This window comes from Cucumis sativus, chromosome 4 (assembly GCF_000004075.3).
Source record: "Cucumis sativus cultivar 9930 chromosome 4, Cucumber_9930_V3, whole genome shotgun sequence".
Lineage (NCBI taxonomy): Eukaryota > Viridiplantae > Streptophyta > Magnoliopsida > Cucurbitales > Cucurbitaceae > Cucumis > Cucumis sativus.
The window spans coordinates 5,528,904-5,555,822 of record NC_026658.2 but is presented as its reverse complement, the minus strand read 5'-3'; the positions used below and the strand labels follow the sequence as shown (position 1 = coordinate 5,555,822).

Here is a 26,919-nt window from a genome sequence, read left to right as displayed (position 1 = left end):
AAACCTAATGGACCTATAGATCATGGACACCAATGATATGAGATTAACTAGCTAAATCATTTTAGGCCAAGCTAATCAACATTCGTACTAAGAGGTAATTCCACTAAAGTTTCGTAGTTGCACTCCCTTCACTATGAATATATTTGTGTCCATCTACTATAACCATGATCGTACTTAGTTTAAACCTTCACAGGTTGTTTGTAACCTCAGTTGGATCAAAATACCGTTTTACCCCTGATACTACACACTGATTCAGTATTGAACAATTGGTTTTAGGTCCAACTTATAAACCGAATCACTCTCGGACTAATGAGAGGGTGGGACCCCTTTTCAAGACTTGGATTTATTCCTTAATGGATCAACCAAAAAGAAGTTTTATGGTTGAAGGAAAGGAACATATGGTGTGTAAATTAAAGGGGTCAATATATATGGACTTAAATAGGCTTCCAGACAATGGTATCTTAAGTGTAATTGATACCATCACATTTTTCAATTCTAAAGAAAACGTTGTTGATCGATGTATATACCTAAGGATTAGTGGGAGTAAGTTTAATTATAATTCTTGTTCTATATGCAGTTCCTTACAAGAGATCTTATCATCTTAAGGTGATTACAGATTCAGATTTTATCAGATGTGGGAATACACGAAAATCCACTTTTGGCTATTTGTTCCTATTAGCTAAAGGAGCAATTTCATGAAAATGTGTGAAGCAATGTATTGTTTCTGCATCTACTATGGAGGTTGAATTTGTAGCATGCTTTGAGGCTATAATTCATGTTTTATAGTGACAAAACTTTATCTCAAGGCTTGAAATTGTCGACAGTGTTGTCAAGCCGTTGAGAATTTATTGTGATAATTTTGTAGTAGTTTTCTTCTCAACAAACAACAAGTATTCTAAAGGTGCTAAACTTATGGAATTAATACTTTGTTGTTAAAGAAGAAGTTCATAAACAAAGAGTGTCAATCAAACACATTAACACTAAACTTATGCTTTCAGATCTACTAACTAAAGGATTGCTACTAAAGATATTCAATGATCATGTTAAACGTATGAACTTTAGTAGATATCATTATTGAAATCAAGATTATGTTATTTGACACTTTGAGCTCATTTATTTATTGTTTCTGATTTTATCGCATGGTTATGTTCTTATGGTTAGTATCTACATAAATTAAAGATGTTAAACATAACATCGTCTTTGATAAAAACACTTATTGTTGGACTGTTATTGATTATCTTTATTATAGATCATGTTAATAGAAGAACTATTTCAGTGATATATGAAAGGGAGTATGTTAATGCAATGATGTATAACCGTCATGATTCCTTAGTAGTTTCTTTGACTTAATATGATATGTTATGAAGTTCAATTTTTCGCATTATGTCTATAAACGTATATGATAAATTATGTCAATGAGCCAAATGAGAGAATGTTAGATTTATTTTTAAATATAATATTATTAATGTAGCCCATATGTATTATATCAATCATATTTTATCTCTTTTGGGTCTATTATTTTATTAGGCCAATTAGGTAAAAAGATAATGCCCTAATTAAACACCATCATCGGTAATGTCTATAAATAGAACCTTAGGAATTGGTCTTCTTACCGCCTTTATTAAGTTGTTTATTCTTTCCATCAAGAAACTAAAATTAAGATTAAAAGAAGAAGTGAGAGAAACACAATCCTTTAGAAGATGATTCATGGATTAAGGTATATGATTCTTTATCTAGTTTAATTTGTAAAATCATCTAGTTCAAACATCTTGACACTTATTGTTATATATAATGTTAGAGTTTTATTATATAATCATGAATTACGTTCTTGTCCTCGTTTCTATGCTTTTCTTTAGGTAACTTTTCAATCCAAAATCAACCATAACATATATCAAAGTTGAATTATGGACTAAACATGTGATTTTTAATCATATTGATAGTTGAAATGACCAATTGGGGGAAATAATTATAATTGTCGACTCAATACCACACTCTACAAAGCCATATGTCTAAAACACCTAAATTAATTAACTAGAAAATAAAGAGAAATAGTGAAGTGCATTCTTTTAGGCGCTGTATCAGTTTTTTTACATCTCCATTATCTAAAGCGTACATGCAACTAAGTACAGTTTACTGCATGTGACAGTTTATTTGTTGTGCAATTGGAATACCCAATTGAACAAAGATGAGCGAAGCTCCAGTATATAGAACATTTAAGTACTGTTCCAAATTGTATATACACACACCTATTTTCTTATTAGAGAAAGAAAGAGTATAAAAACTAAAACACTTCTACATCAAACTTAGCTTATTGTCATGTAGTGTGTATGAATAGCTTCTGTTGATCACTTATATATCAACCTCCACCTCATCCACAGCCACCTCCACATCCACCTCCGCAGCCGCCACAGCCACCTCCGCAGCCGCCACCTCCACCGCCATCGCCATCACCACCACTACCAGAATCACCTCCACCTCCACCACCACTGCTGCTTAAAGTGGTTACAACAGCAGCTGTAGCTAAACCCGCAGCTGCTCCACCGAGAATAGTCATCCCACCGTTATTATTGTTCTTAGGTAATTGGCCACGTTCAATGTCAAGGTTCCTTTGTGGAGTGCGTTTGGGCATATTATATGTAATTGTCTTCTTTTTACGACTTCTTCCGAACTTACAAACACACCATAAAATCATCACAGCCCCTATCACAGACCCCCCGGCTATAAGAACGATGGCATAAGTTTTCATGTCTCTCCTTCCAAAATTATCACGATCTTAATAACACTCAAACTAAATTACAATTAAGTACTCTCTTCAGAACTTGTTCTTTGCCTTTTATATCAAATGGTGAATACCAAATCCAAAAAAAAAAAAAAAGTCAAAACGAAAATTAAATGATTGAGTGATGAGGAAGTTTAATTAATTAATTAGTGAGAATTAAAATGATGAATAAGTCTTGAGAGAAAACCAAATATTATTCTAATTGGGTTGGGAGTTTCATTTTAATTTCTAGGAAAATATGGGAAGAAGGATCATTATTTGAGTGTGATTTCCTCCCTACAATCTTTTCGATTCTAAATAAACGGTTGGAATGTCTTGAATAAGTTATTTGGCTTTTTGAAGAATGATCAAGTACAGACGTCAAAAAATATATATAAATTCTTTCATATTTCTATACGGTTGCTTTTCCCATTCTAAATTATTCCCTTTATATTAAAGTATTTCCTCTTTACCCTTAAGCCTAATCACGTAGTTAACACACTGTCAGTTTTTTATTTTCTATTCTTAGTCAATTACTTGACATAAGCTATTATTTATTCTAGTATAAAACACTCCATTATTATCTTGAATGTCCATGGTTTGGAGATCTACAATCTTGTAATAATTGCTTAACTAAAAAAAGATTATTATTCTTTAAAATAGATTGAAAATTATACGAAATACTATACTAGTTTGTGGTAGGTAGGTTTTTCAATTATTTCCCCTAAACTTTGAAAGGTTTTGATTTTAATCACACATACCTATGATAATTCGTTTAAGATAAATACTCTTTGTTGCTTTTTTTTTTCATTAAAATAAGATGAAAACTAATTGAGGTGAGGAGGAAGTAGGAATGGATAATATGTAAAGATTGAAAGAGGTAGATGTGGGATATCCCCTATACTATAGATATGTTTTCTTCTATAATATAATATGTTTATACATCTGCTAATTAATCTCCATCCTTTAATTTAAAGGAAATAAAAAGATAGATATTTTTCAATGAACAGGCAGCTTCTATAATTAGGGTAATATTATTCCCTCATCTCCACTTAATATCAGAGTTATTATTCAAAGACAGAAATGGAAGTTTTTCCAAATGCAACCACCTACTCCATACTAAAAAAAATTCCATGTGGATATTAACTCTTGTGGCATCAACCTCTACAAATATATATATATATATTTGGTCGACTTTTTTTGTCAAAGTCTATGATATTGATCACGTTATTGGTAAGAAACTAAGGAATTTCCTACAAATTAAGAAAGGTTGAAATGATGTGTACATACATGTATAAAGTTTTTTAAAATATTGTTTAAATTGATTATAATGTATAAGATTAAAGTATAATGGGTTATTCAATAGAATAATATTAATGTTAAAGACAAGGTCAAACTAATTATTCCAAACCCAAATAAATAGATATGTTATAAATAAGTTTGATTTTGTGGGGATAGAGTGATGAGAACATCAACACGCCAATGCTCCAAAATAATGAAACCACCTCCAAGTTTCATTTCTTTATTGGAAAAACTAGTCAAATATAGATGCACCGTACTAAACTTCGTTTCAGAACTATTTCAAAATAAAAACTTAAGTCTACGAAGACTTCTTCAACCTCTAGATTTCTTACTATCTACTGTTTATCCAACAAAACTTGAAACAGCTATTATAACAGTTTGTACAAAACTTGTGAAAAAGATTGAATTTACTTTTGATTCCAAGAAAAAAAATTGTAATAGATTAACTTTAATGACATGAAAAAATGTCAGATTTCAACCTACCAATAAAACATGATTTCAACCTATGAATAAAATGAAATTAACTCAACGAGATTCTTTAAAAATTGAAAGTTCTAACTCAACGATATTTACCATAACTAAGTTCTAACTCAACAATATTTAACATAACTCATTTCCTTTAAAATTAACGATATTTAACATAACTCATTTCATAAGACGATATTTATTGTAACTTCTTTTCTTTAAGATTGAAAATTCTATCCTCTATCCTCTCAGTTATAAGCAGTGGACATGAATTTCTATTTCATATTTGTATTCATCAATGATGTCTGTGTTTGTAATAAACATCTGAATCATCTCTTTACAATCAGTCAAATTTGGTCAGAAAATCTTTTCTTTTTCCCCATTTTTTATGGTCCATACTTCCACAGCTACTCCCAACCTCTACTGATTTATCTATATTAACGAAGATGTATGTGAATACTTCATAAAATACATAATGGATGTGTTAGTACTTTCATACAAACGATTCTTTTTTTCTTGCCACTGTGGAAATTAAACTGTGCTAATTGTCAGAAACTGTAAATCTGAGGTGAAATTTTGGAAGAAAAAAAGTTTTTTAAAAAAGGAAGAAATACAAAATGGTGTAAGAAAATAAACATAAATATATACAAAAATAGCATTAAGCATAGTACTTATTTTCATGATATATTGAGCAAAGAACTTTCTCCTTCCTCATGATTCTCGAGGGCCACAATATGTTTCTTGAAAGAATCTGCTGCTTCTTCCCTTTCCTCAAGCCTCCCCAATTTGTTGTATACCATTGCCATCAAATAGAAAGCTTCAGCTGCCATTTCATGATACTGACAAACAGAGGATCTTCTGATCAATAACATGGACATAAAATAGGTTTAAATACTACTTTATCCTGTAGTTTTGACTTTTGTTCAATTTGATCTATGAACTTCTAAAATGTTCAATCTAGTCACTATACTTCCAAATTTTGCTCAATTTGTTCTTTAAACTCTCCGTATGTCCATTTTGATCACCAATCTGGTCATAAGTTCCAAATTTTAAACATAAAGTTTAGGGAAAAAAAGATTGAGACTATATAATACTCGTTTATTTTTTAAAACTAGAGGGACGAAATGGAATATTTTGAAAGTACAACCGTACAAGGACCAAAGTGATATAAGAAGTTGATCGATAAGGCTTTCCTGATGACAGAATTGAAAATCAAACCCAAATCTTCTGTTTAAGTTACTGATTATATCTCTTTGATATTCCTCAGTGTAATGAAAGAATTGTCAAGCCCAAGTCCTGTAAATTCAATATTTCCAAACATGGCACTACAAGAACATGTCTTTTTGACACATCCAGAAGGGAACAGAGACGAAAACTCGATCAAGAGATTTCCAAGAGGATCCTGTTGTGATTAAGAACATACCTCCAATAACTGAAGCTCTTCTGACGCTTGCTTCAGAGGATCCAGCACGACCTCCGGATCTTCAGAAACTGTTCATGATGAAATTCAACCAGAAGTAAATTCATTTTTTCAAATATTCAAGATCGTATACAGGAACGTTCAAAGTTCAAATATCTAAGACGTTTAAAATGTTCAACACATTAAAAGTGCGGAAGATTTTGGCCCCTCCTAAATTTCTTGCATTATTATCAACTTTTTACCAGTGTATTAAAAAAATCAAGCAAAGTTTTTAAGAGTTTGTTTTTGTGTTTAGAATTTGGCTAAGAATTCAACCTTTTTAACTAAGAAAGATAAAAAACCATAATAAATCAAATAAATAAAAAGAGAGGAAATGAATTTAATTTTTAAAAACCAAAACCCAAATGATTACTGAATGTGGCCTTAATCAACATAATTGATTGTATAGAGAGGAAAGCTACTGACTTTCAACCTCTATTGAACATTTTCCACTATGAGATTTAGCTTTATAAAACAACAATGCTTTTATTAATAAAACTGGACAGTTGAAATATATTTAAGTGGTTCATACTGAAGTAATATTATCCCGTATGTTCCCTTTAATTTAGAAGAGACTGATTCTATAAGGGGAAAAAAATAAATATTGCAGGTAAGAATTTCATAAGAACGATCAAAACCATAACTGGAGTACCTGAAAAGGTTGGACTACTGAGGTAGCATTTTGCTTCCACTATAAAAGCACGAGCTCGGAGCTCCAAACCTCCATGACCAAGAATCATCGGGAATGCTCCATGTAAAAGATTCAAAGCCCTTTTTGAATGGCTAGGTCCAAGGGAGAGCCATAACTCAGCAATTGTCAGAGTGGCTGATGCTTTTAGGAGATCAAGGTTAAATGACTGGCAAAAGGAAAGGCTTGCCAAAGCATAAGGAAGACCTACAACAGCATTTCCCGATTTCTGGAGGGGGAGGGCAATAAAAACTTCAATACTGGAGGCTAATGAAAGGAAAATGAACGTACATGACACAGGAAATTAGAATTTCCTTCTTATTCCAAAAAGATAATAAGCAAGCAAATTTTTAGAGATGAATTAGAAATAAAATCAGTGCCCTTAGCTAGCTATCAAGGATCCTTTACTATCTTTTCCATTTTGTCTTTTGTTGCCCCAGTTATTTTACTACATGTGTCATGAGATATCCAAATCAAACAGGCAAGACGGAAGGATATGTGTCATATAGAAACCACACAATCTTCAGCCAACATAAGCCTTGGTTCTCATTACCTACATTATATCTTTAAGTTTACCTTGTGTATTTCAGCCAGCAGAAGAAGAACCGAAGCATTCTGGACCTGTAGATTATATTTATAACACAAACAGAAAAGAGAGTGTGCTACACGTGCTGCCTGCATAAATAATATAACAATAATAGTCATTTGTAAGAAGAGTTAGGGAGAAAAAAAATCTAGAAATTGACTCCCTTGTCCCTTGTCCCTTCGGCAAACAAATTGAAAGAATATTACCCTCCTGAACACCGAACATTAAAACGTACATCATCTCAATCATCAACTATATGAACTAGATCTTAGTTCTATTTTCATCTGTCTTACCTCGTAACTCTAGAAGATCATGCGCTTGTTCCTACTCACTTTTAGATGCAACAAAATAATATGATATGTTCCCACAATTAAATGAAACAGAACTATTTACGCACATCCAAACAAGAAAACATCAACTTAGTTTTAATGGAGTTTAAACCTCGCTGAACTGGTTTGCTGCAAGCAGCGTCCGAGCATGACGAAAACTAGCCTCTGTCTTCAGATCCAAATCCACACTAGTAACAGATGAGGCCAAAACTCCAAGTTCATTACAAGCCTGCTGGGCAAGCTTCAAACAACCTCTGATAGAAGAACACGAGAAACTTAGCAATGTTACTATGCAAACCATAAATATTCATCATATTTCTATAGACTACCTGTGTAGAGCATGCTCGTGAACGAGCTGTAACTTTAGTAGTAAAATCCTTGACTTCGAGAGGGATAAAAACCTCTCCTCTGCTATTTTAAGTGCAGAAAAAGCCTCTGTTAAAGAAAAAAACAGAGTTATAAATCATGACAACCATATTTTAAGGTAGGGAAGTGCATGTTCCAGTGTCAGTTTGTTGGTGCACGTGCAATCAAATTGTGGGGCCGGTCAGGTATATAGCAAAAGAGGAAGCCCCCCTCACTTTATCCACTAACTTCCAAAATTGAAAGATTATGGCTCCAACCTCCACCCCTGGAAGAGATAGATCCCGTGAAAGAGGCAGATTGGGATGAACAGCATAGCCATGTTACAAATAATAATACCCTAAACACATATATAACAAGGCTGACAGCCCGGCTTAACTGTTGAAAAGTTCTTTCTTAACAGTTAACAGAATACTATCTAAAAATATTGAAACGTGTAGTGCTTCTGTAGTTTGGATATGAATTTCTGCCGTTATGTTTTTACTTTTCAGCCTTGCTTTTATCTACCGTAGGTAGCTTCTGTTGTAATTTTGGTTGTTACTTTGATCTTTTTATGACTTTAGTATTGTTTTTGTACTTTGGTCTTTTCTTTGTATTTTGGGTTTAGGGTTTAGGGTTGTCAACCTAGTTGAGATGTCTGGGTGCACCTACTGATCCTTGCTCTATCTATCTCTCTCTCTTCCCCATTTCTTGGCTTCTCTGTTATTCTCATTGTATAGCTCTATTGTACATTGAGTTTATTAATAATAAAGAAGCTTGTCTCCTTTTCAAAAAAAAAAAAAATATTGAAACGTTGAAGAAACATTCTATCAAGATATGGTGTTACACAAAAAAGTACTCGCTTTCACGTAATTTAATAGCAGAAATTTCACATGCAAAAAACATAAGATATCCTTGGAAAATCTTTCAAGACGTTACTTATTTTACAGAACTCCTTGACAACAAAAGGAGTGATGAAAGCCAAAATACATAAAGCCAAGCAGCATAGAAAAGAATAAATAATAACAAATATTATGATCATGAGATTAATAAGGAATGAAATGACAAGTGGCTAAGCTAGCTACCTCACCGACATAATAGTAACTTGGTGTCATATTGCAGGTAGAGAAATAGTAAATGAAATGTGTCATGAGAGCATTTTCCCTGACCTTTATATCCTTTAAAAATTGCCAAATGTTGTATGAGTTTCACGTACGCTAATGATGCATCAGATGAACTGTATGTTCCCATAAAAGAAACGAAAGCTCTTACAATAAGATTAGTCTAGAATAATTTATAATATCTTAGAGATATTCAATACTAAAAAATACCCATATAAGTTAGAAATTACCTTGATGTGTCTGCAAAACAAGTTGCATAAAGAATGGCATTTATTCGTGCAAGAGGAGCACTGAGAGGGCCAGGGAATAAAAATGGTCAGGCAGTAAAACAATTGCAAGCTCAATTATTATTTCGAGGGATTGGGGAAAAACCCGTAAGAGAAAAATTAAAATAACACATAGATAGCTAAAATTAAATTCCAATTACAAACAGTAGTTAAAAATAAAAGTACAAGAGCAGAGATGATATTCTCAGTATAGCAAATTGACCTACAGGACTGTAACTTTTTTCTAATAAGAAATCAGAATTTCATTTTTCATTAAAAAGAATGAAAGAAAGCATTTGCAAAACTCTAAAAACAAACGTGAGAGTGATTCAAAAATTGGCTCAAGAGTAAGGGAACTACTGTTAGAACATAGAATAATAACATGATTCCCTTTAAGAATGTGCTATTCCTCATGAAACATTTCGACTATTACTCAGAGAGCTATTCTTGCCTAAAAAAGACATTGAGATGACTTTCTCTCTCCAGACAGTAGTAGGAGGTAGGGTCAACAAAAGAAGCCACCCAACATAAAATATTTACACCGGTTTCAACAGTAACATGCAGTATTTAAAAAAAAAATGTTTATCCCATATCAAACATGCATTTTGGAGCACAAACCAAATGGATACAAAATATAAAAATAAGCTGTCCTGTATATAATCGACAATCGAGTGGCTAATGAAAAGAAAACATGAAGTAACTCACATCAGAGAAGGCATTTTACAGTAAAGCAAGTGCCCCATTTTTAAACATACAGATGTAGTACAAGTACCAAACAAAGAATTCTATGGTATTCCCCCTTTATATGAAATGTTATGTCCGTAACAAATAATCTACAAATAATTGCTTAGTTTAGTTGTTCATATTAAATTGTCCAAAAATATATATCTACACATGAAAAAGAACTATATGAAAAAGAGAATCTTCTCAAGATCACCTGCCATATATCTCAAATGCAGTTGCTCGTAATAAGTACGAAGAGCCTAATAACTGTAAGACAGATCCAGGAATTGAGGTGGGTTGTGCAAAAAATGGTAATTCACTGGAGTTATTCCCTGATTCATTGTCTCTGCACAATACATGTGAACCTGCAGGCTTTTGTAAATTCGTAAGCCATGCAGTACTGAAGGATCCATCTGTTGTCTTTGTAGAACTTTCAGTGCCGTATTGACAAATTAAATGAGTACTCAACCTTAGCTCCTATAAGAATTAAATGCAAGTATCAGAAAAGAATAGAAAATAACTCCCTAATACATATAGATACTCCACATAAATCTACAATGAAGATGATCCCTTTTTCCTACTTGAGAAATAAATCAAAAATGAAAATAATAATTTCAACATAGTATTTAATTATGGAAACAATGAAAGATAGTCATCCTGTTCGGCATTACCTTACAGACACTTATTGGAGAAGTTCTAAGCTTTGCAGAAGCTCTCGGACCAAATGATAGAAGAGGTCTTTGCACATGCTGCAAACAATTTACAACCCGTCAATAATTAATGAATAAAAAGATTTCCCTGCTCTCTCAGTACGTTCAACATGCGGTTAAAATTTCCATTCCAATCAAACACTTCAAACACTGATTTTATTTTCAGTCACAGCAGATAGGTATAAAGGATCCATACAGTTGCTGTAGATCAGAAAAAAAATACTCCCCACTTAGCGATGAAGAAACTAAAGCATGTGAACTTAACAGTAACCAACAAATGATTAAATACGATATCCTGACTTTCTTCTTGCATAAGTCTAACAAATACAAGAGTACTACAACTTCACGCATTAAACAGTGAGGTTATGAGTAAAGCAATAAATCATCTATCAATATTTGCACATGGGAAGGGGGGAGGGTTGTCAATTTCTTAAGCTGTCAAAACAAACTATTAGAGAAGATACCATTACGTTCTACCTTCCATAATCCTTTGACAGGACTATGGGATAAGGAAATCGTGACAAGCATTGAATGAGAGTTCCAAATTGATCAATTTCTGAATCTCTTTGATTTCATCTCAATCTCAAATTCCAGTAGCCAATCCCACAAATGTTGAGAATCTACTCGTAAAGAAATAACTTAAACCACTCTATGTCTACTTTAATTTCCTTACCGTTCAGAATTATTCCAGTGTGGTTGCAAACATAAAGAATACAATTTAGTTAGTTTGGCTAAGTAGGACGGTCAATTCAGATTTATTAGTTTTAAAGTACTAACACTTCAGTTATTCGGCTTGGGTCAGCTTTTGTTGTCTTGGTTAAAGTGGTTTTGTATTTGAATTTTTGGGTGGTTCTTTTGGTTTCTGAAAGTCATGAAGGCAGAAACATGAAGTGAACTGTTAATACGCAATTACTAATCTTCAGGGGGGGGGAAACTATGCACACACAAGTGTAAAAATAAACATACATTATCGGAAAGATTTTATAAAATGCAGAGTTGTACCCATATTTACCATCAAATGAAACTTAGCCATAGCAAGATGGTTGGAGGCTACTAATCGTTTCAGCTTTAAACTTTCTGCTCTTCTTAGTGATTCCGTCAAAAGCACAAACAATTGTTGCTGGACAGATAGTGAAATTCCCATGCTCAATAAAGGTGAATAGGATGACCCAAGTATACCACTAGTGCGTGAGAAACCACTTTCAGATAATAAGTTCCCTATAGCTGCTAAGGTATATGCGAGGCAAGTATCGTTGCTTTGCTGTAAAGAATATTGATAAAAAAAAAAGAATCAATAGTAAAAAAAATCAAATTCAAAGTTTAGCAATGATCATGGGTTTTAATATCTGTCCTAATATAGAGCAGCTAAAGATTAAGATAATGACTCCAAAATCATTGGAAAGAAAAGCATTAGTTCGATTTCTAGAGCTCCAAGTTCATTTTCCTCCATATTAGTACAATGTAATTGCATACAAAACTTACCTGTTGCGATACATGGACTGCTTCAGTCAAAACCTGACAATTATCCAAAAACAGAATGAAGAACAATTAATTAACTAGAGCAACAAGAAATTTTCATTTTCCAAAATTCTAACCTCATGATTAGAGAGGAGAACTGAATCGTGGTAATTGGTAGAAAAGAAAAACTGACCTCTAAAGCTTGTTTTGGATGACCAAAGTGAACGTGCATCATCCCTAAACATAATAAAGCAATTTCATATCTTCCAAAGCTGTTGCAGCCAGATCCAGGAGGGATGAAATCAAATCCTTCAGTCCCTGCACTTTTGTGGACAAAATCAAGGGAAAACAATAAGAAAAAAGTTCAGACATAGTAATCAAATGTTAAGAACTTACTTGAACAGGATCTATTCTATAGGCAACTGTGTCCTTGAGTTGTTCTAAGTGTTGTTTGATAAATTCCCCCGACCCCCACCAAGACACACACACATCACACCCTTTTTAATAGTTGAAACTCCCTAACATTTATAACTTTCTCCCCCATCCCCCAGAAGTCTAGAGGCTAGAAGTTGAGAAAAGATAATAGAAGAGAAATGTGAAAGAAAATGTTCGTTTTATCGATAATAGTTCTCCATATTACAATATTTGAAAATGCATATCTCTTCATTCAGAGAAAGGGTATCCATATCGGCTTGGGAAATCACCAACCAACGTATGAAAGGAAAAGGTATGGTTAGCCACTTACCTATAGTCAAAATACCGGTGGACATTTTCTAAAGCAGAAAAATAATCATCATGATAAAGGGTGTTCAAATAACGCAGGAAGTGAACCTGCATCAGCACAACAAAGAGATAAGCACCGCATTAAATGTTAAATGGAATCTAATAGAATAAATAATCATGAACATAAAAGGAAAAAGATCCAATTACTCGATGAAGTTCCGGTGCCATTTTTTGGAGCTGTTTGAGGACCAATTCAAAAGCATTGAGAGAAAATAAGCTTCCAAACCTGCACCAATTTTAAAAAGCTGATTAGTGTTGTAGCAAGGAACAACATTTTCTGGGTTGATTATGCAACTACTTTCATTGAGAAAAAAAATGAAAGAATATAAGGGCATACAAACATAGCCAAGCCCACAAAAATGCCCCAAAGAAAGAGCTTCCAAGTTCCAACTAAGTACTATTTACTCTTACTTCTCAATTTTTTCAGCTTGTGCATCTAAGTAACCTTGCATCTGCCAATTTGTCCTCAGGAATGCGCTACCACTGGGATCAATATCTCTCGAGGTATTGGAAAGAGAGTTGGAGTAGGAATAACCTTCTTTAGCTTTACTAGTACTTTTGCACTTTGGGAATGATGGAACATCAACATCTGTACTTTTGACAAATACAAATCAATCACTATGATAAGAGGCTTAAATTATTTAATTCTATGGGAAAACTGAGGATTTGCAAAATTAGTAGCAACTTACATAAGATTGTGATAGAGTTAGTGCATCTTAGATTAAGTTCAAGTATCCAAGGAAGCTCAAGGGGGCCTGCCGACCCTAAGTTACGTGACTATTTAGATAATGATATAGGCACCGAGTCTCATAGTATCAAATGGTATGGGAATTTTGTAACCATTCTCTTCCTTATATCTTAATAATTCAGTACTAAGTTTTCAGTTTACCAATTATCTCTTTAGATTGTTAACCAAGTCTATACATTTTGAGGAGAATTTGGAAATACTCTTTGAAAACAAATGTATCTTTTCCTTAATGAGAAACTGAGATATATAAAAAATATAAAAGGAGAGGGGAGATGAAATATTCCCACCACACCAAGGGTTTACAAGAAGCCTTCCCAATTGCACAGTTGGTGAAAATTTTAGCTAAAAGATAACTATAAAAGTACTTGGCAGGAAGACGTTGAGAGGAACAAAAGAAATTCCCAGCTTGTCTCTTCTCCATTGAAGATTTTTCATTTTAGCATTCCTTTCAAACAATAGCCTTCCCAATGACCATAAGATACCAATTTTATCTTTGAAGGGACCACCAGCAATAAGCTGGAACCTGGAAGAAGACATCAGCGCTGTTATTGAGAAAGCCTGACATGTATTGACAGACTTGAGGAGTCTAACTCAGCAACCAGAAGAAAGAAACGACCAAATAAGAGATGGCCTTGATCTTCCTCCCCATGTTTATTGTTTGCACATGGCACACCAGCTAAAAAAGGGAGACAAAAACATATAAAGTTTTCTTTCCAACAACTCACAGCATGAATTCAACCTTTGAAGAGAGAAAAAAATCCACAGGAAAACCCGGCTCAGTTTACACATGACATACCAGCTTGGTCGGCCAAGACCTTAGGGACCAAGGAGCTTATATGGAAAGTTTCATGTTCTTCAAGCAGCCAAATCTTGTCTTCTCTGTCATTGAGAAAAGGGAATAGAGGAGGTTAGGCAAAGTGCATCCTCGATTTCAGCATCAACCAATTTCCTTCTAAACTGGACAAAGAGGCTGAGCAAATAGCCTGGGAAAGTCCAAGCTAGCTGGGATGAAAGCCAATTTTCTTCCGAAAAGGAAGGAATGCCTCTACCAATTTCAATCTTATGCCACCTCAGAAACAAGGCAACTCTTAACAATGAAGACTGAAGAACCTTTGAATTTACGAGCCCAGCTTTAGGTAATGAGAGCCATATAAGGTTCCTTCATAGGAAAATCTTTTCATTCATGAACCACCACCCATATTTTGCAAGGATGCTGTGTTTCTAGCTTCAAACTAGTAGCTCCTAAACCCCCTTCCAAAATAGGCATAGAAGAAATATCCCATTTCCCAAAGTGGGATCCCACTTCAAGGTTAGCTCCTTCCAAAGAATTCTCCAATGATCCTCTCAAGACTTTTCACAACCTTTGTCGGGCATTTAGAAACAAATAAATAATAGAGGGGGATACTTGAGAGAACTGCATCGGCAAGAGTTAACCTCCCCCTTCACTGAGGCCAAATGTTGAGACCATTTAAAAAAGAATATAATTTATCATAAGCTTGGGACTAGATCTTGTAGTTTTAATTCGTAATATGTTAATCAAAAAAGCAATACTAAGTTGAAAACCTTGCCGCACAATAATCACATTCCTCATTCTGTTTTGTTATTTCACATTTTGATTCTCTAAATAAAGTGTTCTAAATTAGACTAAATTATTACATATATCCTAACCTAACCCAACCATTCAGTAATTTGTAATTGGTCAAGGCATGGAGCTCAGGTTGAGGCTATATTACAAAAAGAAATTAAGAGAGCATACCATAGAGAAGCCAAAATCTTAAAGTTTTGAAAAAAATGAAATCAACAAAAAAATTAAGTGCTGCAGTGGCAAATCAATGTCTCAATGTTTGTTAAACAAGGAGAATTAAATAAAAAGAGAGCACAAATAAACTTCTTATTGAAGTAGAAGAGGTGAAAATGTTAATAGTACTAACTTACAAATTAAAAGCAACACTAAAAACATAAACTTCATAACTAAGAAAAAAAGTGAATGTTAGATCTAACTTTAAAGGAAAAAAGAAATAAAAAGATTAAACTGAAAAATTAAATGTAAGAAAGAAAAAACTCATAACTTAACATAAAGAAAATCCAACTTGGTTCCTGACGAAATTTTTCCCTTTTTTTCATCTAAAAGTGGGCTATTTCATTCCGAATCAATTATGTTATAGCACTGATGTACCTCATTCCCCACTATAAAACGAAGGAATTAATGATGGAAACAAAAGATGATACATAGATTTTAATCTCTCAAGAAAATTAATCAAATGGTCTAAGAAAAAAAAATGTGATCATTTATTATATACATGGTTTATTTAATTTTCCAAGTTGTTTTTCATCTAACAAGCCAATGAGTAAACATGTGCCTGTACCTTCAACCAATCCAGAAAGTGCTTCGGGCACATGAAAATGAAAAGGGATGCTCTGAGCGGTCCTTTTTCTTGCTTCAATTTCTTCACTAACCTTTTCAAAAACAAGATTCTCCAGGTCCATACTTTCATATTCTGGCAATGTCTCCAAATCATTCCTGGTATCATCTAATTCAGATGCTCCATAAGGACAACTTGAAAGAGTTTCTTTGCAATACATTCCGATATTTGTAAGAAGATGGCAAACACCCTGCATTGAATTTTCAGAAATGAACATCTAACTTGTAAAGCAACATTAAAACACAAGTTCAATACTTTCTGGTGACCAAAGAAATTGAGATTTGAATCAAATGATGTTTGGTGATATTGTGTAACAAGAAAGTTAAAAACAAAAACAAAACTCAATGTTCTTTTATCCATTTGTTCCATAGCTCCGATTCCACACTAAAAACAACTACCAATACATTAAACCAATTTTCAAGATGTTAAGAGGGAAGGGGGTACTAACTAACTATTAAGACAGTATGTAAACTAGAGTACCTCAAATGATAATACATTGAAAGCAAGAACACAGCGACGAAGGAACATTCCTAAGTTGCTGTTGGGGTCCAAAATAATCTGGTCATCTTCCACAACACCTGAATCTGGACCTCCAAGGATTCCTGATTAAATCGACGTTTAACTACATTATTGCAATGCAAGGTTGAGGAAATTGAGAAAACGGGAGAAAAATTACCACATTATACAGCGTAAGAGAACAATATTCCCCATAAATTAGAACTTAAGGAAGAAAACTAGAAAGTTTGATGAGAAATGAACGAGGGTTGAAGGTAAACAACAATACAAATTTGCAGAACTAACCTCGCATCTCACTGAAGAAGTTAAACAGATCGTCGGGGGAAGCTAAAGATGACAGCCTACTTGTTAAGTGATCAATCAACCAGTGATCTAGTAACCCACCAACTTCCCTCAATTGATTTATGAGCTCTTCAAGTTTGGGTTCCAAAATATCGTCACACGACTGGAAAACAAAACATTCCACTGCATAACAATCTAAAACAAAAATTTATAATACTACCAACAAGCATTCACGGGAAATATGAGCATGTTTATGAAGGCAAGAACCAAGATTTGCAGAGGTTAACGTTGGAACTAGTGAAGTACCTTAGTGAGAGCCAACAAGAACAGACCAAGACGATTATGCTGAGTCACTGAAGAGAAAGGAAAGGGTACTGAGATTTGAGCTGGCGGTGCATAAATCTGAAGCAGTATGCAGACAGAAACTTTGTGCGGCGTAACCGCAAATCCTCCTTGCGATTTGAAAATCCCAGCCATTTTAGAGCCAAATTCTCCTGCTTTCTCTGCCTTGAAGAAGATGTGATTTCTCTTAGGCAATAAATTTCAAAGCATTGTTAGTCCAGGTGCACCATCTACAACCAGCACCAAAATGTTCACGGTAAAATTCACAGAAAATGATAGCCACAAAGTTCAAAACTCAAATGCAGGTATAGCCTTAAGAGGGTATCAAGTGCAAGCTAGCACCTTGAGAGCTGAGACGAAGCTCGTGGAAGCTAATTTTGATGTTCGGAACGAACCGAACCGCCGGGGAGAGTGGAGAGTGGAGGACGGCGGGAAGGAAAAAGAAGAAGATGAAGAGGGAGAAAGGAGAGTTTTCAAAAAGAAAAACAATGTGAAATTACAAATTTGGTCTCAAAGGTAATTTCAATTTTTTCTTCTTCTTCTTCTTTTTCATTGTTACCGACGATTTGATTTTTTATGTTTATATTCTTTTTACATTTTAGTCGACATAATTTCTCTACTTCTGCATTAGCTAATTACATTATAATTAAACATTTATGGACCATTTAAAAAAAATTGTCATACAAACCAAGTTGGGACAAATATCTAAACTACATTGAAACGAAACTCATATTAAATAAACAGATATTTTGACTTATAATTCAAAAAATTTTTAAAAAATGCTAAATGAGATTGGAAAGCATGAACTTAAATCAAGTAAATTAGTTTTAAAGTGAAAGTTTAATTCCGTCCAAAAACAACCATGTGGACAATTAAATCCAGCAAAACTGTTGATCTTTTCTATTGTGTAGGCAAGCCAAACCAACCTCTAATCAGCTCATAGACTCAATTTCGTTGAAGAATTGATGAACTGTCAATGAGTTTGGTTGAATCGATTTGTGACTTTTAACCTATTTTCGTTTCAATAAGTTTCTTTCAAATCACAGGCCCTTTGACTAATCTCACTGAAAAATATTTAGGTGTCAAACCGCATTGTTCTTATCAATGAATTTTTGTGAGCTATGATATCCATCTCTAACTTCCAGCAGTATCCCAGTAAAAAGAAATTTAGAAAACAATCAACATACCTGGCCCCAACTAAATGTCTAATCATTGGAGAAGTTTCAAAAGAAGACAACGATTTACTTGGATGAAAGATCAAAATAGTATAGAAAAGGAATCTCTGCTTTGTTTCACAAGAGTTTAAACAACCAAGGTAATAATGTCAACAATGATTCCAAATAAAGAGAACAATAAAACACAACAAAATGAATCTAGGCATTTTGAGATAGAAAAGCTCTTCCAGGCTGACGGTTTGCGAGAGGCCCATGGCATCCAAGAAGTTTAGCGTTAACACCATCTGGAAGAATCTTGTTCTCTGCCTTGTACTTCAGATAATCAGCTCGGCTGAATTTCGTGAAGCCCCACTTCCTGCTAACAATGATCTTCTGACGACCGGGAAACTTGAACTTAGCTCGTCGGAGAGCCTCCTGTGCATTCTGTCCATTGTTGTCCTTGCAGCGAACTGAAAGGAGAACCTGACCAATGTCCACCCTCGCACAGGTTCCTTGTGGTTTGCCAAATGCACCTCTCATACCAGTTTGAAGCCTATCAGCTCCAGCACATGAAAGCATCTTGTTAATCCGAAGAACATGGAAGGGGTGAACCCGAACCCTCAAATGGAATGCATCCTTCCCAGCAAACTTGGTCATATACTTATTGCAAGCAATCCTAGCTGCTTCCAAAGCCTCACTGGACACATTTTCTTTCTCCCAACTCACGAGATGGACACAGAATGGGAATTCATCAACTCCTTTCCTCTTCATTCCAACATCATAGATCCTGATCTTAGGATCAGGGACACCCCGACAAAATCGTGACTTCGGGTATGGCTTGTTTTTAATCTGCCTGTAACACCTAGCAGGTCTTCTCCCCATTATGAATGTAATGAATTTGACCTGCATGGTTGTAGAAAAAATATATAATATGACACAAAAGTTCATATGAAAAAAAACAAAACTAGATGACTAATTGAAATTGCTCCCAAATTTCACGACTCTCTCTCTCCCTGTTGTCAAAACCTAGCCTATTTCCCTTTTCTTGTGACATCAAAATGCTGCTCGTTCAACCTCATAACTTAAAACAGTTGATGAACAGGAAATTCAGCTTGAGAGATATAAATCTCGATTTAACTTAAAATCAACTAATATTCAACAGGTGGCCCAACTTATAGTTTGGTCATTAAAGTTATAACCAATAGGGCTTGTACAGAAAGGGGTATATCTATTTCTTGGCCATTAAACATAATGAACAGAGAATGAATCAGACGGCAGTCTTGTAAATCATACAGACATATCCTTGAAACTCGGCACACTACTACAATTAGCTGCACCATGAGAACAGTAAGATAAGCCCGATTATCATAAGTACCTGCTTCAGTCATCATCTTCTATTCGTCCATAATCTTATGACCCAGAATCAACCATGTAAAAGTTGTTGGAAATAATTATAGATTTTAATGACGCTAAGTGGATTCATATAGCACGAAACTCACAATTTAGTCAACTCACTAGCCAAACTTTAATGTCTTAACATAATTCCCTGATCCAACATTCAAATCCCCACGTTAAAGTCAAGGGGAATACATGAACAGATTCAGGACAAATCGAAAGCATAATCCTACCATAACTAAAGCCAAAATTTTCATATAAAACATTAAGCTTTCAAGTCTACTATTGTGTTGGGAATAGACTCAGATGAGTAAGGCAAACATCATGTTCAAGTGAATATGACCACCGGCAGTACAAATCTGCGCAGTAATGGATTGCACTAAATCTGTCAATTTCATTCTTCACGGTCCTCCCTTCAATCTATGAAATAGAAGCCAAAAAAATGCTACCATAGAAACCCCTTTTCATTTTCACTTAGAATAAGTCGTTTGATTCATCTTTTAGACAAACATCTTCATCTTCGTTAATCATTATAGCTCAATCCAATTCATGAGATTTTTCTTTGTTTTATATGAGAACTAAACTATGATTTCCCGCAGGCAACATTAACCCTAACAATGGCTAGTTTTCGGGTAAATGAATTTAAAAAGCAAAAAAGAATAATAACAATAATAAAACAAATTTATGAACGAAATAAGGGCTGCAAAACAAAGGGAGAAAGATAAAGGAAGCTTTCGTACCACCAAGGGGCGATGGGGAGATGAGCTGTGGAAGTGGCGGCGGCGCGACGAGATTCACGATCTGTTGCGGATGTAACCCTTTTTATAGTAGATTTTGACGAAGAAGTTGGGCCAAATACCCTTTTTCAATGGTTAAATTTGTCAAAGAAATTGCCTGCTTGAACAAACGCTGATATCCCAACCTAATTCATTTCACACTCCATTTATTTCAATTTTAATTTTACCATTTTTGTTTAAATCCTTTTTTAATATTTATGTTCTTCCATTCATTTTGTTTTTTAAATTTCTACGTTAGGTTTAGAATTACAGTTATAATAATTAGTGTTTTCGACTATTTTAATCTATAAATGCTATTATTATTTAAAATATTATTCATGGAAACAAGCAAACACAAGTCGTTTCGAGTAAGGAAGAAGCAAAAGTGACAAGGTATACTCAGCCAAACCATAATTTGCGAGGGAATACACTTGTGAATTTTGACTGTGTCTAACATGTGAAAGAGACGAAACTCAAATCGGATGTAATCAACCGAAAGTAATGAGCCCTAAGAAAAGATTCAAAACAATCCCACTAAAAAAACTGACCACTTTTAATCGATAAAAGATTTCACGAGCTGAGAACACCTCACAAGCTCATGTCACTACTACAAGAATAAGTAGAAAACTATAAATATCATAAGAAAAACAATAAAATCGACGTAAAAGAACTCCTAACGTGAATGTTTGGTTTGTAGAACAATTAAATAGTTTTCCAAATTCAACATGTTTGTAGAAAAGTAAAAGTTGGTTTTGTTAATTTATGGTCAAACTAAGTTCTAATACGATTATATTTGTTCCAATTGGATGTTTGCTTAAGGGAACTTCGGAATAAAGAATATATATATAATTATTCAAACTACACAACAGAAACACATAACCGACTCTCATATACACACGTTTGCAGTGACGCCACCAAACGTGTGAAGCTAATACTATACATTTTTTTTCTTTATTACGATTTTTAAAATTACTTATAAATAAGTAAAATTGCTTTAATTTCCTAAAACTATTGTTTATAATATTAATAAATATAGAAAAACTTTGTAATTTATTACTAATCCATCCGCAAATATATTCATAAATATTTTTAAATATATTTATTATCAAAACTTTATTTTAAACAAAAAAAAAAATTATAATTATTTCTAAATATAGTAGAACGACAATATATTATAATATTTGTTTTAATGAATAGTTTTCATAAATATAACATAACATCAAAATAATGATGGATACGTGTAACAAAATAAAAAAAGGACATGAAGTCGGTGATTTTATAAATATTTTAGGCTTACACTTCATTTTCATCTTCAGCAATTTTTCTTTTCCTCCATTTTTTCTTTTGTACTTTTTTGAAATCATGATTCTTGTTTTGTTTTCAATCAATCATAAATATAAAATAGATATATGTACACCATCATTAAACGATATTGTTTCTTGAAAAAAATATTTGGTAGTTTAGATTTGGGTATATCCAAATCTAAATGATCATGTACTAAATATAAAAGATTTGTCTGGTACACAATTTCTTTTTATAGTTGGGATTAAGGGTCACTACAAGGAATAAGAAGAATTTCGAAGCTAGAAACGGTGTCGGCCTTGACCAACCAAATTTCGCACAACGTTGCTTGCGTCGGCTTTGGAGATGTTTCCCGACGTTTTGGAAAATACACGTCGGAGAAAGTGAAATTTTTTATTTTATTAGGCCACTTTCCCTAATGTGCAAGAGATACACGTCGGAAAAGATGGGGATAATTATTTAATACGTCGACTTTCTCCAACGTGTGGCAGAGACACGTCAAAATTATTACATTAAATAATTGTTTCGCTTTTTCTCGATGTGTCCCTAATAGTCATCAGAAAAAGTGGAACACAATTATTACATATGTCAACTTTTTTCAACGTGTGGTAGAGGCACGTCAAAATTAGGTCCCCTTTGATTGACGTTGCATTGACCACATTGGGAAAAAGTATCTAATAAATTTGAAATGTAACATTTCTCATACACCATTAGTGGCATGTCAGGGAAGGGTTTAACGTCCTACGACGTTTTTTAAAACGTTGGGGATTGTCAGGTCTATTTGTTTCTTTGTTTCTTCACACACACAAAACAAAATATGGTCGAGAGAGATTAGGGAGAGAGCTTGCCATTTGTCATCGCTGTCGTCGTTCATATCGTCTGTTGTCACTGCCATCCATCGTCTTTCATTGTCGTTCACCACCACGGCTCTAATCAAGGTTGTTATTCTTTTTTATTTATTTGTTTTTTAGAATTAGAAAATTGAATGTATATAATATAATGAATGTTTTTAGGATTTAGATTCAAATGTATGATTGTTAAATATTAGAAAAATGATTCAAATGTGTATTTGTTAAATATTAAAAAAATGCATGTATGTATTCAAATTTTGAATATGATAAGCATTGATACAATGAATGTATATGATACAATTTTGTAGAAATTTTAGATTTTAGTATTAAATTTGAATTGGTTTTAGGGTTTAAGATTGATGTTGAGTATTTTCGAATATTATTGAATTTGTGATCGTTGAGATTTGTGAGTTCACATTAAATTTAGGTGTTTGTTTATTGAATTGGTTTTAGAATTTAAGATTGTTGTTGAGTATTTTCTAATATTATTGAATGTGTGATTGTTGAGATTTGTGGGGTTATATTGAATTTAGGATGATTGTTTATTGAATTGAAGGTTGGAGAAGAAGATGTTTATTGAATTTGAGATTGGGATGGGGTGTTCATTGAATTTGAGATTGTTATTTAATTTCAATTTGAAATTGAATTTGAAATTGATATTTAATGTGAATGTGAATTTTAATTTCAAATTGAATTTGAATTTTTGAAAATGTTAGATAGACTATAATTAAAGGGGTGTTCATACAACATGGAGTTTGAGATTAAGAGTGTTTTAAATGTCACATAGCCAGCTATAATTAATGAGAGATTGAACATAGCTTATTCATAGAGTAAGTTGGAGTATTTGTGATGAGTAATATAAAACTAATCAAAGATATTTATTTGTTAAGGCTTTTAACGAGAGAGACAAGAGTTTGATGAAACTTAGACATATGTTTTCTATTGTTGAGTACAGAGAAGGAGTTTTCCAATTGTTAGAGGTTGTAAAATATCACGTTAATAACTATAGAAAAATAAGGTGTTTATGCAAGAAATGTATATATTCAAATTAGGATTCATCAGAGGGTGTGAAGCAACATTTAATAATCACTGAAATAGCCTCCTCCTATATAGATTGGATGTATCATGGAGAATTCGTGAACTTGCACAGAGGTATGCAAAAAATTGATGAAGAAACTAGCAGTAACCCACTTCCTCAATAAATCGAAATGTTGGGTGTACTGCATGATTTACAAACTGGTATTTGAACACGTAGAAGAGATGGAGGAAGGTTTAGATAGTGAAACACCGTTTAAAAATAAGGTAGATTTAGAAGAAGATAAAACAAACATGGTGTTTAAGGAGTTGTTAAACCAAGCAGGTCGTGAGTTATACCCCGACTATTTAGAATTTTGATCGCTAAACTTTTTGGTTACAATGATGCATGTAAAGGTTCTTAATGGTTGGAGCAACAAGTTGTTCGACATGATATTGGAGATAATAAAACATGTGTTTCTAATATGTGCTACCAACATCCCTAGCTCATTATATGGAGCCAAACAAAAAATTGCATGAGTGGGGCCTGGGATACGAGACTGTTCATGCCTGTAAATATGACTTTATATTGTTCTCGAAAGAGTTTGGGGACTTGCAAGAATGTCTGACTTGTCATGAGTCTCGATTCAAGGTCAGTTATAACATATCATGAAAAGATTTTCACAAAAAGTATTGCATTACTATCTGCTGGTGTCGAGATTACAACAATTGTTTGTATCACAAGAAAGCTTAGCATACATGAGATGACATAAGGATAAACGAGTGGGAACAGAGGATGTGTTGAGACATCCAAGTGATGTAGAGGGATAGAAGCACTTTGATTCTGAATTTTCTGATTTTGCTCTCTAGAGCGATAAAAAGTTTGTTTGGGGTTAGCTTCATATAGATTTAATCTGTTCGATCATATGAGTACCAGTATGTGGCATGTGGTGGTAATTCCGTACAATTTGCCACCATGAAAATGCATGAAAAGTCAAACTTCTTCATGTCATTGCTCATTCTTGATCCAAAATCTCGTGGTAGGAAAATTGATGTGTACTTACAACCATTAATTGAGGAACTAAAAAATCTATGGACTTATGGTGTGCGTACGCATGATTGTGTTACAAATTAGAATTTTCAGTTGTATGCAGCCTTGTTGTGGACAATTAACAACTTTCTGACATATGATGATCTATCTTATTAGAGTACGAAGGAGTATCATGCATGTTCCACTTGTATAGAGGATAGATCGTCATTCAGGATAAGAAGAAAAATAGCTTTTATGGGACATCGACGCTATCTTCCAGATAGCCACGTTTGGCATAGAAGTAAGCTAAATGATGGAAAAGTAGAGCGTAAAACACCTTAAGTGGTAATGAATGCTCAATAAATCTTGAAACGAAAGGGATAAAAGTCCTAGGCAGTAGAATATTTTACAGAATCATTTATCAATTTAATTTAAGAATTCCAAAATACCAATATATTTGCAAGATAATACATAAACTAATTTTTTTATTATAACTTAAAGGCTAACAATGCTTTCTAATTATAAATTAGATGAATAAAAACTTGATGAGTTTGACGCATCTGAATCTATTAAAACTCCAAATTAAGACACACGGAGACCTTCGTATCTTCTGAGATGTGATTGACTTGTGACAACTAATTGAGATGGAAAAAAGTTTAGACATAAACTATTTTTGGAGAGATAGCTTAATTCAGAAAAACTATTTTTCTTCTATATATTTATAAATCCTTTTCTCCGAGAGAATAAAAGAGAATCATAAGAATTTATTAATTTAAAAACATATTAAATTAACATAAATTTTAAATCTATTAATTAATTAAGTCATATTTAATTAATATTCCATTGAAATGATATTGAATGAATATCTCTTAAATATCTTATAGTTTTAAATTAATTTAATAAAATAAAATAAAATAAAAATATTAATTAAATATGTTAATAAAATAAAATAAAATAAAAATATTAATTAAATATGTTAATAACTTAAAGGGAAAATTTCAAAATTAGCAAATAAATATTAAAAATATAGTATACATCTCCCCCTAATTTCTAGATCATTGACATTGGCACAATTTTCCCAGCACTCATGAACGGGTGGCAACAAAGAAAAAATAAACTATTGCAGTTAGTTTTTTAGACTTAATTTTAAAAGGATAAACTAATTGGAAAGTGCCCCTAAATGATAAAAACAATATACCAAACTAAAGTCGGTCGACCATAAAACTATAACAAGCCTGTCTAAAAACATCTTAAACTAGTTCATATCCAGGTCAAACACAACATGCTATGACAAATTATGCTGAGCATAGCACACGATGTCCCATATTAACAATGAAACTATTGAACATAGTTTGATATATAAAGCATGATTAGAGATCTTTAACACATATTATAATTAAATCTTAACAAGCTATAAAAACATCTTAAACTAGTTCATATCTAAGTCAACATAATGTGCTATGGCAAATATGTGATCGAGCTCACGTACGTCCCATGTCAACAAGGGCCACACCTAGCTTAAACATAAGTACATTGGACCTATGTCATATCCAAGTCCATCACAATAAAACTCTCTAAATCTACTGCCAAGAATAACTCAAATATGATCGAAAGGAAAGATGTGGCTAGTCTAAGCTCACGAAAATTCATAATCGATCATTCACCATGCGTTCGTCAACTATAGAAGAACATGCTAAGTACACAGCCGAGAATAGCTCGCGCATGTTCCGTTCCTACCATGGCGTCAACTCAAACACCATATCCATTTTCGTGCTCATTTTTCATTTCTCTTCTTCAATCTCTTTTTGCCTTCTTCAATCTCTTACCCATCCCATCTTTAAGCACCTGACGGCGAATCCATCTTCTCCGGCTATCCTCAGGTTGTCCAACTCAATCGCAAAGAGCCAGACCGTGGTGACTCATCCTACAACTGCAAGTGACCCACGAACAGCTCGTGCGACGTCTCCCAGTTCTTCTTCTCCTTCTTCTCTTGGCAACAAGCTATAGTGGCGCTAGGTAACCTACGAAAACATATGAACGACGGCGGCGCTTGGCTGTGCATTCTGATTTTATATTTTCATTTGAACAGAAGAAAA

The 26,919-nt window shown here is 33.5% G+C and overlaps 2 protein-coding genes across 4 annotated transcripts; both read right to left on the bottom strand.

Moving 5' to 3' along the window:
- Positions 1-4,962: 4,962 nt before the first annotated feature.
- LOC101214623 (anaphase-promoting complex subunit 5) lies at positions 4,963-17,800 on the bottom strand. 3 transcript variants are annotated; one of them, XM_011654976.2, is made up of 21 exons: positions 17,644-17,800; positions 17,266-17,531; positions 16,963-17,122; positions 16,642-16,763; positions 16,105-16,351; positions 13,402-13,579; positions 13,138-13,216; positions 12,953-13,038; positions 12,401-12,530; positions 12,232-12,264; positions 11,762-12,010; positions 10,711-10,788; positions 10,254-10,516; positions 9,281-9,340; positions 9,099-9,166; positions 7,917-8,022; positions 7,700-7,841; positions 7,249-7,347; positions 6,637-6,901; positions 5,949-6,016; positions 4,963-5,364 (listed from the first exon to the last, which is right to left on the bottom strand). In XM_011654976.2, exons 2-21 carry the CDS (start codon positions 17,434-17,436, stop codon positions 5,203-5,205), a joined length of 2,766 nt encoding a protein of 921 aa, XP_011653278.1. In that variant the 5' UTR covers positions 17,437-17,531; positions 17,644-17,800; the 3' UTR covers positions 4,963-5,202. The 3 variants fall into 3 exon arrangements, with proteins under 3 accessions (XP_011653278.1, XP_031739826.1, XP_031739827.1); XM_031883966.1 differs by having other exon boundaries at positions 17,266-17,487; positions 17,644-17,793; XM_031883967.1 differs by lacking the exon at positions 17,644-17,800 and having other exon boundaries at positions 16,963-17,154; positions 17,266-17,406.
- A 722-nt stretch (positions 17,801-18,522) lies between these two features.
- LOC101214864 (60S ribosomal protein L10) lies at positions 18,523-20,762 on the bottom strand. Its single transcript, XM_004137201.3, has 2 exons — positions 20,591-20,762; positions 18,523-19,358 (listed from the first exon to the last, which is right to left on the bottom strand). Exon 2 carries the CDS (start codon positions 19,335-19,337, stop codon positions 18,675-18,677), a length of 663 nt encoding a protein of 220 aa, XP_004137249.1. The 5' UTR covers positions 19,338-19,358; positions 20,591-20,762; the 3' UTR covers positions 18,523-18,674.
- Positions 20,763-26,919: the final 6,157 nt, after the last annotated feature.

What these genes read in the sequence shown, in the direction of transcription:
- LOC101214623 (XM_011654976.2), bottom strand. Translation starts at nt 17,436, where the DNA reads ATGGCTGGGATTTTCAAATCGCAAGGAGGATTTGCGGTTACGCCGCAC. An exon ending in ACTTTCTGGATTGGTTGAAG is followed by an intron (nt 13,580 to 16,104) that starts GTACAGGCACAT and finishes TCAAAAGTACAG; the next exon opens with ATGTTGATGTTCCATCATTC. An exon ending in CACGAGCATGCTCTACACAG is followed by an intron (nt 7,842 to 7,916) that starts GTAGTCTATAGA and finishes TTCTTCTATCAG; the next exon opens with AGGTTGTTTGAAGCTTGCCC.
- LOC101214864 (XM_004137201.3), bottom strand. Translation starts at nt 19,337, where the DNA reads ATGGGGAGAAGACCTGCTAGGTGTTACAGGCAGATTAAAAACAAGCCA.